Source organism: Haliotis rufescens, unplaced genomic scaffold (genome assembly GCF_023055435.1).
Source record: "Haliotis rufescens isolate VD_foot unplaced genomic scaffold, xgHalRufe1.0.p SCAF_4, whole genome shotgun sequence".
In the NCBI taxonomy this organism is placed as follows: domain Eukaryota; kingdom Metazoa; phylum Mollusca; class Gastropoda; order Lepetellida; family Haliotidae; genus Haliotis; species Haliotis rufescens.
This window is the reverse complement of record NW_025964112.1, coordinates 57,162,411-57,178,713: the sequence shown is the minus strand read 5'-3', so window position 1 is coordinate 57,178,713 and position 16,303 is coordinate 57,162,411. Positions and strand designations below refer to the sequence as shown.

Sequence of the window (16,303 nt, the reverse complement as noted above, 5' to 3'; positions counted from 1 at the left end):
CACTCTGGTATCATTGGCAGAAGTGTGTGGACCTCGGAGAGGATTATGAAAACTAATTAGCAACCAACTCCATCAACGCAGTCCATCATAATAAGGCACTTAACATTTCAGCCACACGATACAATAGCGTCTCATTTCAAATAGAGCATGTTTCCCATTTGCACTAAATATTTGCACCTCAGTGTCATTGTATAAGAGACCAGCTCCGTGGTCAAGTAGAGTGCAGAATATCTGCTCAGACAGTGGAAGGTCGGGTGTTCGATCCCTGTCTGCGCAATTCCAAAAGATGTTAAAAGATGGTACTTGTGGTTACCCTGCCTGGCACTCAGCATTGAGGGTCTAAACCAAGGACTGGTCAGCTCAGAGTCTGTATATTGTGTCTGAGTGGGGTATTCATGTTAAACTGTGGCATGGTGTCTCAGTGAGCTAGCATTATAAAATTGCCATTTGTCCAGACGAGTACAAGCAGCCACACTCACATACACATGTAGATAAGTGTAAGTGTAACCATTTTCAATGTGACGTTAAACCTCATTTCGCCTCACCACTATTGTATATGATACCAATATTTAGTCTCTGAATTGAAAATAATTGAAGTATTTTTATATATATTGTCTTTCTGTGCAAACAAATGAGAGACTTATGATGCAGACTTGCAAGCATAGTGTAGACCTGCTAAGGCGCTTTCAGATAGTTTTGTATCAGGTTCTGTATGAGAGATTAATAGTATAACTATATAATCTCACCTAATCTGACCCCCTTGGGACCAGTGTTACAATAGTTTCCATGCACTATACTGTTTGTGGTAGGAAGCAATCGGATCAGATCTGATGGTGAGGATCTGTGACTTGCGTGTGGGACCAACCAACACCATCATTGCAGTCCATCATAGTTAGGCTCAAAACTTTTCAGCCACCACTTGTAACAAATAGGAAAGAAAGATAAGAAAAAAATTGGCATAGCTTTGGTCTTAAAACAATTCCTTAGGGTACCAGTGTGATGTGAACATGGAGAGGCCCCCTCACCCACCACATGTCAATTGTCCTTCCATAACTACCACCCTGTACTTCAGGTTACTGTTTGTCGTTGTTTTTATCCTCTTCACATCCTCCACAATGCCTGTTATCTCCTTCCAGAAGACTACTGTCACACTGCATCCTGCGCCAATGGAGGAGTCTGCATCCTCGGACCATCCAACTACACCTGCAACTGTACCTCGGGATGGACTGGCTGGCTCTGTGATGAAGGTAGTTTTACACACTTCACATTACACTTGTTGAAAATAGTTCACTTTGGTTTAAATTCTACGTTTGTACAATTAAGATTTCGCCAAACTATTGGGGTATTTTTCAAGGGTACCTGAGCGACTGAGCACACTGAATAACCACTGATTTATTCCCAACCAGACAAATGAATCGCCATGGCTCGGAAGTAACAAAATTAATTCTTTGGGACAGGTAATCCACAATAATGCAACACAAGCCCTTCCCATCAATTGTCAGCCAATCAGAAACTGATGACTGATGTGTAATGTATGTCTGTCCACCAGTCATGGTAGAGAGTCTTGTACTAAATATCTAGAGTAGAATGCAGTGTAGCTTTTGTTTGTTTGTTTGTTTGTTGTTTAATGCCGCACTCAGCAATATTCCAGCTATATGACGTAGGTCTATAAATAATCGAGTCTGGATCAGACAATCCTGTGATTGACATCATGAACATCAATTCTCGCAATTGGGATATGATGACATGCATCAAACAAGCCAGCAAGTCTGATCACCCGATCCTGTTTGTCGCTTTTTACGACAAGCATTGTCGCCTTTTACAGCAAGCATGGGTTGCTGAAGACCCATTCTACCCTGGATCTTTACGGGTCTAGCATTGACAGCTTTCATAGTTTAACACTGTCTTATGACAGACGTACATTCTGTTTAGCAGCACCATGCCTCCATGTTTCAGATGTAGATGACTGCCTGACGACCCCATGTAAAAACAATGGCAGTTGTTCTGACGCGGGAACGAACAACTTTACATGCTCCTGTACACAAGGATGGCTTGGACCGACTTGTGAAAATGGTTGGTATAGATCCGATAACCACTGTTATCTTTTATTTAGTATCTATGCAAGTACCCAGAATGTCAATTCAGCAATTATATACTTGTGTTCCAACACCTCCACAGAAACCTTGACTCCTACAACTTTCGTATCACCTATGACAAAGACGTATCACAACTATAGAGGGGGCCATTAAGAAATGAAACAGTTAAATATTTGTCAAATATAAAAGTTCTAAATTTAATCATTATTTAGGGACTGGTCATTTATTATAGAAAGGTTGGTATCATGAAACAAAAATATTTTTGGCAGGGGCCATAAAAAGATGTTACATTAAGCGGATGGGCAAACATAAATCTAGTTATACTACTTTTGTTCTATTTCTTCTTGTTGACTTGCTTGACTGTCCACTTCCCTACTTGTGATGAATGCCTGAGATTGTTTTGAGTTACTCAGGTAATAACTGAAATATACTATGTTCTTTTACAAGTGGACTACTGTTTTGGAGCATCTTGCACTAACAACGCCACCTGTGTACTAGGGGCAGATAACTACACATGCAGTTGTCAACCTGGATGGACTGGCTGGCTTTGTGACGTTGGTATGTTTATACAAGGTTGATTAAGTTCTTCACCTGATTGTGCCACAGGACCCTTTCTGGTGCCTCCCTTTGCAACCCCCTTAGAGCCCCCGGATCATATATGGTGCCGAGAAAATGTCCCTTTTCAACAGTGAGTTAAGATGTTAAACACAGAGTGCACAGAATTGACACACCCTGGATTTTTAGGAAATTGACAGTGGTGACAGTTATGAAAACCTGTGATCCCCTGTTATGTTTCTAGCTATGTCGGCACCAAACCCGTGCTCGCAGTAGTGGTAAGTGTCAGCATCACTTCAGGCTTTCCTCCCACATTAAGCTGACACGCCATCATCGGACTGGAATACTGTTCAAACCAGTATCAAACCCACCTCACTCACTTACTTAAACAACAATCTTTAGGCATCCCCCCAGTCCAAATTAAGTAACACATGGCCCTGTGGCCCACCAGGTACAATCAATGTAAGGTGAATGTTATATGTCATACATGTGAACCGCCTCTGTGGTCTAGTGGTAGAGCATCCGCCCGGAGAGCGGAAGGTCCGGGGTTCGATCCTGGGTCGCGTCATACCAAAAGATATTAAAAGATGGTACTTGTTGTTACCCTGTCTGGTGCTCGGCATAAGGGGCTAAAACAAGAACTGGTCAGCTCGGAGTCAGTATACTGTGTCTGAGTGGGGTATTCAAGTTAAACTGCGGCATGGAATCTCAGTGAGCTAGCACTATAAATCGGCATCAGTCCAGACTAGTACAAGCAGCCACACACACACACACACACGTGCATTCGACATTAAACCCAATTTCACCTCACCTCATATCACGAATGTGATGACTTGTTCATTAGCCAAAATATTGATGTACGGTTCATTCTCTGTGTGTCCATCTATAATATTCCTGAGATACCAGACTATAATGTTTGTCTTCAGATGTGGATGATTGTGAGAGTACTCCATGCAAGAACAGCGGCAACTGCACCGATACAGGAACCAACAACTACACCTGCTCGTGTGGCACTGGGTGGACGGGGGATACATGTGAGACAGGTACAGCAGTCCCCAATCTCATGTTAGCTCTTGGTTACATATAGTTGCTGTAGGGGTTTCCTACATTCGTCACCACTCACCCCTTTCCGTCACCTGCAAGAAGACTCGTCCCCCTATCGATGAATGTTATGTGCGGAAATACGACAAACCAATCAGAATGCGTGTGTGATTTCAAGTCAAAGAATCCCTCAGAAATAATTTTTGATTTTACATATGTCTTGCATCTAAAAATATACCCAAGATACAGTTAAATGTCTTCAATCATACTGTATAATTCCGCATGTCCCGATGTGCTTTGAATTGCATCTGAAATATATATAATACATGGGAAAATGTGTGAACCATTACGCAACGAGTTTACAATTGTTTAGGTATGCCGGTCACAAAAATGGCCATGAGAGGGGCACGAGTCGCTATTCAGCTTGTCACGGAATAACACGAGTTGGTCACGAATGGGGTTTCCTAAGTAATAAGTTAATAAATCAAGCATCTGCTATGATTCTTGGAAGTTATCCAAAGCCAGAATAACATAAAATTGTTTTGTCATTCTAAATACTTTGAGGGACCGGCCATTTAATATTCTGATGGCGGGGGGAGCAAGCTGGGATTTTGTATCAAGAATAGAGATTCAGCTGCAACACCAGATATATTTTTATTTATAACTATAAGCCTGACTTATTTTTAAAGAAAAAAACCTTGCAACAGTGTCATTTTTGTTGCAGGTAATTTCTTTTTTCAAGTATCTGTAGAATGATCACCTTTTTCAAGAATTTTCAGAAACATTTTATTCTCTTCCCCTCAAAATGGTCGGTCCCTAACCTACTACAAGTGTTTGACTGTGTGCTAGATGTTGGGTTTGACTGTGTGCTAGATGTAGGGTTTGACTGTGTGCTTGATGTAGGGTTTGACTGTGTGCTAGATGTAGGGTTTGACTGTATGCTAGATGTAGGGTTTGACTGTGCTAGATGTAGGGTTTGACTGTATGCTAGATGTAGGGTTTGACTGTGCTAGATGTAGGGTTTGACTGTGTGCTATATGTAGGGTTTGACTGTGCTAGATGTAGGGTTTGACTGTATGCTAGATGAAGGGTTTGACTGTGTGCTAGATGTAGGGTTTGACTGTGTGCAAGATATAGGGTTTGAGTGTATGCTAGATGTAGGGTTTGACTGTGCTAGATATAGGGTTTGACTGCGCTAAATGTAGGGTTTGACTGTGTGCTTGATGTAGGGTTTGACTGTGTGCTTGATGTAGGGTTTGACTGTGTGCTAGATATAGGGTTTGACTGTGTGCTAGATGTAGGGTTTGACTGTGTGCTAGATGTAGGGTTTGACTGTGTGCTAGATGTAGGGTTTCACTGTGTGCTAGGTGTAGGGTTTGAGTGTGTGCTATATGTAGGGTTTGACTGTATGCTAGATGTAGGGTTTGACTGTGTGCTAGATGTAGGGTTTGACTGTGTGCTAGATGTAGAGTTTGACTGTGTGCTAGATGTAGGGTTTGAGTGTGTGCTATATGTAGGGTTTGACTGTATGCTAGATGTAGGGTTTGACTGTGTGCTAGATGTAGGGTTTGACTGTGTGCTAGATGTAGGGTTTGACTGTGCTAGATGTAGGGTTTGACTGTGTGCTAGATGTAGGGTTTGACTGTGTGCTAGATGTTCGGTTTGACTGTGTGCTAGATGTAGGGTTTGAGTGTGTGCTAGATGTAGGGTTTGACTGTGCTAGATATAGGGTTTGACTGTGTGCTAAATGTAGGGTTTGACTGTGTGCTAGATGTAGGGTTTGACTGTGTGCTAGATATAGGGTTTGACTGTGTGCTAGATGTAGGGTTTGACTGTGTGCTAGATGTAGGGTTTGACTGTGTGCTAGATGTAGGGTTTCACTGTGTGCTAGGTGTAGGGTTTGAGTGTGTGCTATATGTAGGGTTTGACTGTATGCTAGATGTAGGGTTTGACTGTGTGCTAGATGTAGGGTTTGACTGTGTGCTAGATGTAGAGTTTGACTGTGTGCTAGATGTAGGGTTTGAGTGTGTGCTATATGTAGGGTTTGACTGTATGCTAGATGTAGGGTTTGACTGTGTGCTAGATGTAGGGTTTGACTGTGTGCTAGATGTAGAGTTTGACTGTGTGCTATATGTAGGGTTTGACTGTATGCTAGATGTAGGGTTTGACTGTGTACTAGATGTAGCTTTTCACTTTGTGCTAGATGTAGGGTTTGACTGTGCTAGATGTAGGGTTTCACTGTATGCTAGATGTTCGGTTTGACTGTGTGCTAGATGTAGGGTTTGACTGTGTGCTTGATGTAGGGTTTGACTGTGTGCTAGATGTAGGGTTTGACTGTGTGCTAGATGTAGGGTTTGACTGTGTGCTAGATGTAGGGTTTGACTGTGTGCTAGATATAGAGTTTGACTGTGTGCTAGATGTAGGGTTTGACTGTGTGCTAGATGTAGGGTTTGACTGTGTGCTAGATGTTGAGTTTGACTGTGTGCTAGATGTAGGGTTTGAGTGTGTGCTATATGTAGGGTTTGACTGTGTGCCAGATATAGAGTTTGACTGTGTGCTAGATGTAGGGTTTGACTGTGTGCTAGATGTAGGGTTTCACTGTGAGCTAGATGTAGGGTTTGACTGTATGCTAGATGTAGGGTTTGACTGTGTGCTAGATGTAGGGTTTCACTGTATGCTAGATGTTCGGTTTCACTGTATGCTAGATGTTCGGTTTGACTGTGTGCTAGATGTAGGGTTTGAGTGTGTGCTAGATGTAGGGTTTGAGTGTGTGCTAGATATAGGGTTTGACTGTATGCTAGATGTAGGGTTTCACTGTATGCTAGATGTAGGGTTTCACTGTATGCTAGATATAGGGTTTGACTGTATGCTAGATGTAGGGTTTGACTGTGTGCTAGATGTAGGGTTTGACTGTATGCTAGATGTAGGGTTTGACTGTGTGCTAGATGTAGGGTTTGACTGTATGCTAGATGTAGGTTTGACTGTGTGCTAGATGTAGGGTTTGACTGTGTGCTAGATGTAGGGTTTGACTGTGCTAGATGTAGGGTTTGACTGTGTGCTAGATGTAGGGTTTGACTGTGTGCTAGATGTTCGGTTTGACTGTGTGCTAGATGTAGGGTTTGAATGTGTGCTAGATGTAGGGTTTGAGTGTGTGCTAGATGTAGGGTTTGACTGTGTGCTAGATGTAGGGTTTGAGTGTGTGCTAAATGTAGGGTTTGACTGTGTGCTAGATATAGGGTTTGACTGTGTGCTAGATGTAGGGTTTGACTGTGTGCTATATGTAGGGTTTGACTGTATGCTAGATGTAGGGTTTGACTGTGTGCTAGATGTAGGGTTTGACTGTATGCTAGATGTAGGGTTTGACTGTATGCTAGATATAGGGTTTGACTGTGTGCTAGATGTAGGGTTTGACTGTGTGCTAGATGTAGAGTTTGACTGTGTGCTAGATGTAGGGTTTGAGTGTGTGCTATATGTAGGGTTTGACTGTGTGCCAGACATAGAGTTTGACTGTGTGCTAGATGTAGGGTTTGACTGTGTGCTAGATGTAGGGTTTCACTGTGTGCTAGATGTAGGGTTTCACTGTATGCTAGATGTAGGGTTTGACTGTGTGCTAGATGTAGGGTTTCACTGTATGCTAGATGTTCGGTTTCACTGTATGCTAGATGTTCTGTTTGACTGTGTGCTAGATGTAGGGTTTGAGTGTGTGCTAGATGTAGGGTTTGAGTGTGTGCTAGATATAGGGTTTGACTGTGTGCTAGATGTAGGGTTTCACTGTATGCTAGATGTAGGGTTTCACTGTATGCTAGATATAGGGTTTGACTGTATGCTAGATGTAGGGTTTGACTGTGTGCTAGATGTAGGGTTTGACTGTATGCTAGATGTAGGGTTTGACTGTGTGCTAGATGTAGGGTTTGACTGTATGCTAGATGTAGGGTTTGACTGTATACTAGATATAGGGTTTGACTGTATGCTATATGTAGGGTTTCACTTTGTGCTAGATGTAGGGTTTGACTGTGCTTAATGTAGGGTTTGACTACATGTATTTGTTGATGGCCATTTCCTAGTTCCCATGTTCAATGTGTTTGTAGATGTGAAGGAGTGTGAGACAGATCCCTGCGTCAATGGAACCTGCCAGGAGGGGCCAGGGAACTTCACCTGCGTCTGTGACGCCGACTATCAGGGGACGTTGTGTGACGAAGGTGAGTTACATCTACCCTTACTTGTAGCATGTCACCTGTTGAAGTGTCAGTCTTCCGGTCATGATCAGGAACAGTTCACCAACAGTTAGTAGTCCTGGGTAGCCCCCATGATCTGAGGTGCCACAAGTCACTGTGATGAAGGTGAGTTATGTCTACCCTCAATTGTAGCATGTCACCTGTTGAGGTGTGGGTCTTCAGGTCATGATCAGGAACAGTTCACCAACAGTTAGTAGTCCTGGGTGGCCCCGTAATCTGAGGTGCCACAAGTCACTGTGACGAAGGTGAGTTATGTCTACCCTCAATTGTAGCATGTCACCTGTTGAGGTGTGGGTCTTCCGGTCATGATCAGGAACAGTTCACCAACAGTTAGTAGTCCTGGGTGGCCCCGTAATCTGAGGTGCCACAAGTCACTGTGACGAAGGTGAGTTATGTCTACCCTCAATTGTAGCATGTCACCTGTTGAGGTGTGGGTCTTCCGGTCATGATCAGGAACAGTTCACCAACAGTTAGTAGTCATGGGTAGCCCCCGTGATCTGAGGTGCCACAAGTCACTGTGATGAATCCAGGATCTGTGGATTGTGGGTTTAAATGGCATCACTTTAGCTCACTAACATCATTCAACTGCAATGCTGTTTAAAGTGGCGGTATGTCCAACAATGTCAGTCACAGTCTATGTTTTTAGTGTTGTCTCCGGTTGTCATGGTAGATGTTGTTGATGATGTTTCAGTTATTGATGACTGCCTGGCCTCCCCGTGCAGCCACAGTGGTACCTGTGTTGATGGCATCGGCAACTACACCTGCAACTGCACCGACCACTGGACGGGGAGAAACTGCACTGAAGGTCAGGCTATCATCTTTAAGTTGTACAAACTGGAGGCCTCATTAGGTGTAATGTTGTATTTTATTAAAATTGTATTTTAAGGAAACGTCAATATCCTTAGTGGCATTCATTCTCGATTATCCCCCTTTGCTCTCCCCCAGTCATCAATTCTCTTTATCATTTAATGTAGTTGTATTAAAGAATGAATATCATGTATAGTTAAATACAATGTATGCTGCAACAGATGATGTCATGGTACAAAAAAAAATGGATGATGGAAATAGCTTGAAGGGATTCAGATAACAATGTTCTAAATATCAAAGCATCCATGACAGTGACAGAAATTCTGCAGAATTTGTGGATATTACGAGGGGTGTTCATGAAAGATTTCCCCTAAACCACTTAGGGTTATCATATTTAGTTGAAATTTCACATGTGTAATGATACATGTATCAATGGGTTATGTCTGAATTTGCAGCACCGAACTATTAATCTTACCACTTTTACAGGTGTTATGATTGAGTAAGTTGTGACAATGGAGCCAGTAGAATACCGAGCAGTGATTAGGTTTTGTATATTTGAAAGGTCGCACACCAAAAGAAACTTTCGATGAAATGAAAGCAACTTATGGGGAAGATCATATGACGTTGTTAAACACTGGCATCGCCAGTTCAAGTGTGGTCGGACATCTGTGGAAACAGCTGCCATTCCTGGCCGCCCCCATTCAGCCATTGATGAGGACACTATCCATCAAGTGGAGACCGCCATTTTGGCAGACCGACGTATAACTGTTCGCCAGTTAGCACAAGATGTCAAGATCAGTGTAGGGTCTGTGGAAAAAATCATCCATGACAACATGCATAAGGTGTCTGCACGATGGATTCCCAGGTTGCTCACACCTTTCCAAAAGCAGGAATGAGTCAATTGCTCAAAGGATCTTTTGGACATGTGCCAAAAAAACCAGGCAAACTTTTTTGACAGACTTATGACACAGGATGAAACATGGGTCCATCACTATGATCCTTAGACTAAAGTTCAGTCGTTGCAATGGAAGCATGTGGAGTCACACACACACACACACACACACCCCACAAAGAAGGCACCTGTCCAACCCTCTGCAGGCAAGGTCATGCTCACAGTGTTTTGGGACCAGCACGGAGTAGTGATGATGGATTTCTTGGCAAAGGGTACCACAATTCCAGGAGCTTATTATGCTTCACTGCTGCGGAAATTGTGGGACGCTATCAAGCTTAAGAGGCGTGGCATGCTGACCAAGGGTGTCCGTCTCCTGCAAGACAATGCTCCAGTACACAACTCTCATGTTGCCCAGACAGAAGCGCGGTCCTGTGGCTATGACATCCTTCCACATCCTCCTTACTCTCCTGACCTTGCACCATCTGACTTCCACCTCTTTCCAACCATGAAGTCATTTTTTAAGGGAAAACGTTTCACAGATGATGAAACACTGATTTCTGAAGTCAAGTCCTGGTTTGAGACGCAAAATGAGGGTTTTTACAAGCGAGGTCTCCATAGTTGCATAAAACGATGGGAGAAGTGTGTAACTCTTGGTGGTTCCTATGTGGAGAAAGACTAATACCTATGCCAAGTTTCATTCCACTAGGTCCATCGGAAGTGGGTCAGGGGAAATCTTTAATGAACACCCCTAGTATATATGACGGTTGATATTTTATGTGATTTCTGTATTTTATGTGATAATCTTTTGTTTTTGATCTTAATGAATGTCTTCACTAATATTTGTCAAAACTCATGTGTATATTTCTGGCTCCCTTTTGTTGAAAATATGCTTGTTTTAGAAATATCTTTGTTTGTATACAGTATTTTCTTGAGTATAGTGTGCTCCCAAATATAATGCGCATCCGGCTCTAGCGGATTAAGTATTCTGGAAAAAAAGCAAAAAATTTACACCGAGCCCTTCAGCAAATTCAGGTAAACAAATTGGTGAAAAGAAACTTGGTCAGTACAAATTTGAATATGAGATAAAAAAATCACATTACCTTTCTTTTATAATGCAAAACTCGCTCCCACAGGAGATATCGCTTGGGTGAGATCAAGAAATATCTACATTGTAGATATCGCTGCAATGAAATTGCATCACTATGCTTTGCAGACCATTATTATGTTATTGGTTACCATGACGTCACAATCAAATTCCATCACCAATGGCTCTGCTACTGAAGCTGTTAGCAGTACTTTTTACACTTAAGACACTGCTTATTACTGTCTACAAACTGCAAAAGATGGAAGAATGACATTGGATGAAAAATAAAATTTCACCCCTGTGTTTTTAGATATCAAATATACCTCAGAGTTTTTCCGCTTTTATCACAAGGGTGAGATTCTCTATTTCCAGTGAAATCTAAGAAACAAGAAAAACAATAGTTTTTTTCTTAAATTTTGGAAGTGATCTTAGTCTTAGTGATCTCTTTGCCTTGAACTAGAAGAGTCAGTTCCCTGAAGGTGTTTTCATGTTGATGAACTGATGTACCCACAGATGTTGATGAGTGCAGTGCTTCTCTCTGCAAGAATGGCTACTGCCAGAATACCATCGGCAACTACACATGTTACTGCAATAATGGCTGGGAGGGTCAAGAATGCTCTGTAGGTAGGTACTGCCAGAACACCATCTGCAACTACACATGTTACTGCAATGATGGCTGGGAGGGTCAAGACTGCTCTGTAGGTAGGTACTGCCAGAACACCATCTGCAACTACACATGTTACTGCAATGATGGCTGGGAGGGTCAAGACTGCTCTGTAGGTAGGTACTGCCAGAATACCATCGGCAACTACACATGTTACTGCAATGATGGCTGAGAGGGTCAAGACTGCTCTGTAGGTAGGTACTGCCAGAATACCATTGGCAACTACACATGTTACTGCAATGATGACTGGGAGGGTCAAGACTGCTCTGTAGGTAGGTACTGCCAGAACACCATCAGCAACTACACGTTACTGCAATGATGGCTGGGAGGGTAAAGACTGCTCTGGAGGTAGGTACTGCCAGAATACCATCAGCAACTACACGTTACTGCAATGATGGCTGGGAGAGTCAAGACTGCTCTGTAGGTAGGTACTGCCAGAATACCATTGGCAAATACACATGTTACTGCAATGATGGCTGGGAGGGTCAAGACTGCTCTGTAGGTAGGTACTGCCAGAATACCATCGGCAAATACACATGTTACTGCAATGATGGCTGGGAGGGTCAAGACTGCTCTGTAGGTAGGTACTGCCAGAACACCATCGGTCACTACACATGTTACTGCAATGATTGCTGGGAGGGTCAAGACTGCTCTGTAGGTAGGTACTGCCAGAACACCATCGGTCACTACACATGTTACTGCAATGATTGCTGGGAGGGTCAAGACTGCTCTGTAGGTAGGTACTGCCAGAACACCATCTGCAACTACACATGTTACTGCAATGATGGCTGGGAGGGTCAAGACTGCTCTGTAGGTAGGTACTGCCAGAACACCATCGGCAACTACACATGTTACTGCAATGATGGCTGGGAGGGTCAAGACTGCTCTGGAGGTAGGTACTGCCAGAACACCATCGGCAACTACACATGTTACTGCAATGATGGCTGGGAGAGTCAAGACTGCTCTGTAGGTAGGTACTGCCAGAACACCATCGGCAACTACACATGTTACTGCAATGATGGCTGGGAGAGTCAAGACTGCTCTGTAGGTAGGTAATGCCAGAACACCATCAGCAACTACACATGTTTCTGCAATGATGACTGGGAGTGACATGAATGCTCTGTAGGTAGGTACTGCCAGAATACCATCGGCAACTACACATGTTACTGCAATGATGGCTGGGAGGTTCAAGACTGCTCTGCAGGTAGGCACTGCCAGAATACCATCGGCCACTACACACGTTAATAAAGGAAGCGAGGGACATGACTGCTCTGTAGGTAGGTACTGCCAGAATACCATCGGCAACTACACATGTAACTGCAATGATGGCTGGGAGAGTCAAGACTGCTCTGTAGGCAGGTACTGACATTAAAATCCTGACTATTGTGACAGGAGTGCTTTTCCAGATTAAACAGTGTTGTATTTTGTTACCTTGATCATAAAACTATATTCTTTGGACTTCCCCTGGACAGAGGGGCACCTTGAGTTAAAGTCTTTTTAGCTGGTCCCTAGAACCTTTGTTCTTGATTACATCACTGTTACATCAAATCATAAAATAAAATTGCATGTTTTTGGATGTATTATTTTAGAATATTTGCATGGCAAATACACATACTAGTATATTACTTATTTGAGATGATAAATATTATGCATACTTGAATGCAGTTTGAGATAATATTTGTATGGCAAATGCTAACTTAGTAGTTATATGACACCCTTAAATACTGATAGACTTGGCAAATAATTATTATTATGATTGTGTACTGGAATAACAAGATACATGCCAATTTATCCAGAGGTCGAGATAAGTGAGGGCTGATATTATGATATATCAGTTTGCGGGGAGTTAAATGAGTCATTGGAATTTGAATGAGTTGATGATGTCTTTGATTGGATGAGATGGAAATACCTACGGGCGTCCATTCGGTCAAGAAATATACACTGCGGAAGGAGCCAATTAAACTCGGAATGTTTTACAAGTTGCAGCGCCATCTGGCATTCTTTATTGTCAACGTTTTCCTATCAGCAGTTTAGTGTCCTTTCGTGCGCACTGGCTTTTTTTAGTATATATTGTTCTTTCTTTTCATTTGACGTCTTTTCGTAACATTTGACTATTATATTGCGTACTTTTGACCTTTATATCAACTTTGTATTTTTTAACCAGCATCTGTTTGTTTTATATTTTGACCTTTATTAGTAACATTTAATACTTTATTTGTAACTTTTGACTATTATTGCATATTTTTGTCCTTTATTTCAAGTTAAAAGAAACGGAAGGCATGTTTTTATGTAAGTCTCTGTGGATCATAAACATATATGTTTTCGATTGTTTTTTTATTGGTATTATTAACAGATGTTCATGAGTCAGGACATATAGTATTATAATTGTTATGGTTGTTATCACTAAATACGTTCAAGTACACTTGATATGGTTTCTGTGCCCCACTAACAGACATCAACGAGTGTAACGGGAGTCCATGTAACAACGTCAGTGAGGTGTGCACCAACACCAACGGCTCCCACTCATGTGACTGCAAACCTGGATACCAGTGGAGAGGGAACAGCTGTATCGGTAAGACTTGTTGCCTTACTGTGACGATTGTCATGTGATGAATTTGATGTTGAGCACTCTGGTTAAACAATGGAAGAGTTTTAATATTTTAAATAATTATCAAAATATTTTAATTGTCAAAATGATTTGAAGCACGTGGAAGACAGTTTGCAAATTTTATGGAAATATCTTTTGTGCTTCGAATGTACAGGAGATGTTATGACTTCTCATGATCTCTCTTATCAGGTTTGTTTGTTCAGCATAGGTTGCTGAAGACCTGTTCTAACCGATTCCTCATGGGTCTCTCATATCAGATTGAAAAGATAGTTCTTAGGCATATAGTATCTGATGTACTATGGAGTCACTCAGCCCTAGAGCACATTACCAACATGATGCTATCGTGGTATCCTTAATGTAATCTTTGATCACTTAACTGAGATTACATAGGCTAAAAAAAATAATACCGTATTTGACGTAATAAGCGCCCCGCTGTAATAAGTGCCCACGGGGGTATTTGCTAATATATTGGCTAGTGAACAATCCCAATTAGCACCCCTTACGATTGATCAATGTTCACAAGACTTATTTATTCGCATATAATACACACTCGTGTGTCATATGCACCTTTAATTATGGGCAATTTAAATTCTAGAAAAATATATCTGTCATTTCAGGCTGTCAGCATAAACCACGAAATTTATCTTTCAATCTGTTTTTTTTTTAACCAAAATAATATTCAAATAAAAGCCCCCTATTTCTAATTTCGAGAGCACCCTCGAAGGGCGCTTATTACGTCGAATACGGTAGTCTTGGTTCTCAAGCACCACCCACATCATCACAACGTCAACCGTACATTTCGTTTTTATTTCCATTTTAAAAAAACCCAAATTGTGAAGTATTCCAGGTCTTGAACACACAACCTCAGCAGTGAAATGCTACAATATTTAAGAACAACAGGATTTCACCAAAATTGTTGTCAACAAAATCTGGTTATGTACTAGCTTGAACAACAACAACAAAACACCGCCCACTCTATTTTCAAAAGCCATTTCCTGAGAATCAATTCTTTTATTTATTTTAGCCTTATACAGCCAGACTCTAATCCTCATTTGAGATGTGTTGTTAGATTCCAAGTTAGATTTGGTATTCAGCAACCCATGCTTGTCCAAAGAGGCAACTTATGGGATCGAGTGGGTAAGCCTGCCGACTTGGTAGATGCATGTCATCATATCCCATTTACATAAATCAAGTCTCGTGATTTCAGATACTGGATTGTCTGATCCAGACTCGATCATCTACAATCCACTGTCATACAGCTGGAATATTGCTTAGTGCAGCGTTAAACAAACAAACGAAGCTTATCTGCATTGTCTTCAGTGACTACTGTCTGCTGCCATCCTCAACAATCTTGATGACTATGTCCTTATGATTTAGGCATGTTTATGATGTTAGATGCAGAGACAGAGAGGCTAAGTCTCACCCTTAGCTTACCTGGGGTTATGCTCAGTGCAGAGGGGCACCAACATTCATGCTGACCTGGCACCATGGTAACCATGACAATTAGATCTTGTTTTTACAAACTGGCCCATCCTCTATTTGTGCAGAAACCCTGTTGTTTGACAGCAGTCAGTCTGTGAGTGGTGACCGAGAGATCTACCATAGGATTGTGTGGTAACCATGACAATTAGATCTTGTTTTTACATACTGTCCCATCCTCTATTTGTGCAGAAACCCTGTTGTTTGACAGCAGTCAGGGCGTGAGTGGTGACCGAGAGATCTACGGACCCTACTTTGCACCAGGAGGGCTGCCATACTTCGGGAAGAGATATGTTGCACTCTATGTAAGACACAGTTTTAAGAATATGCATGTTTCTTCTAAATATTGAGTGGGGATCAGATATTTCAAATAATAATTTGAGGTTTTGTAAAATTAGGGTCTTTACTTTCACGGACATGTACAATAATAGATTTTGAAGTTGCTGTAAAATTTTACTAATTTTAATGAACAGGATGATGAACACTTTTATATATTTTGAATCCTTCATATTACATCCTTGGCAACTGTTGATGGAGATAGTCTGTTGTCCCATGAGTAAGTTTGTTATTTATGTGTATATGAAAATAGTAAAACTATATGGGAATAGAGACAAGTAAAAATACATCGGTAGCTAAAGGTAAAGCAGATCACCGATAAATAGAGGATAATAAATTTGTGATCATGTCATACTATGTTAACGACATGCGTGTCTAAATTACAGTATTTCCCAAGTGAGAGCGAGGGAAATACCGGAATTTAGTCACAAGTGTTGTAAACTTAGTATACAAGAACACGAATATGATGTTTTATTTATTACTGAAGATGATGTCTACATACAGAG

General features: G+C 41.6%; 1 protein-coding gene across 3 annotated transcripts in view; it reads left to right on the top strand.

The window, feature by feature from the left end:
* LOC124115488 (neurogenic locus notch homolog protein 1-like) overlaps nucleotides 1-16,303 on the top strand; it is a 111,548-nt gene that overhangs the window by 48,240 nt on the left and 47,005 nt on the right. For 2 of the 3 annotated variants that reach the window (XM_048381873.1, XM_048381872.1), the window contains exons 6-14: nucleotides 1,137-1,247; nucleotides 1,957-2,073; nucleotides 2,544-2,654; nucleotides 3,578-3,694; nucleotides 7,781-7,891; nucleotides 8,619-8,732; nucleotides 11,224-11,334; nucleotides 13,827-13,946; nucleotides 15,654-15,766. In XM_048381873.1, the coding sequence (XP_048237830.1) occupies nucleotides 1,137-1,247; nucleotides 1,957-2,073; nucleotides 2,544-2,654; nucleotides 3,578-3,694; nucleotides 7,781-7,891; nucleotides 8,619-8,732; nucleotides 11,224-11,334; nucleotides 13,827-13,946; nucleotides 15,654-15,766 (1,025 nt within the window). Of the gene's footprint in view, nucleotides 1-1,136; nucleotides 1,248-1,956; nucleotides 2,074-2,543; nucleotides 2,655-3,577; nucleotides 3,695-7,780; nucleotides 7,892-8,618; nucleotides 8,733-11,223; nucleotides 11,335-11,661; nucleotides 12,189-13,826; nucleotides 13,947-15,653; nucleotides 15,767-16,303 lie in introns of those variants that run through there. The other variant, XM_048381874.1, reaches the window with a different exon arrangement.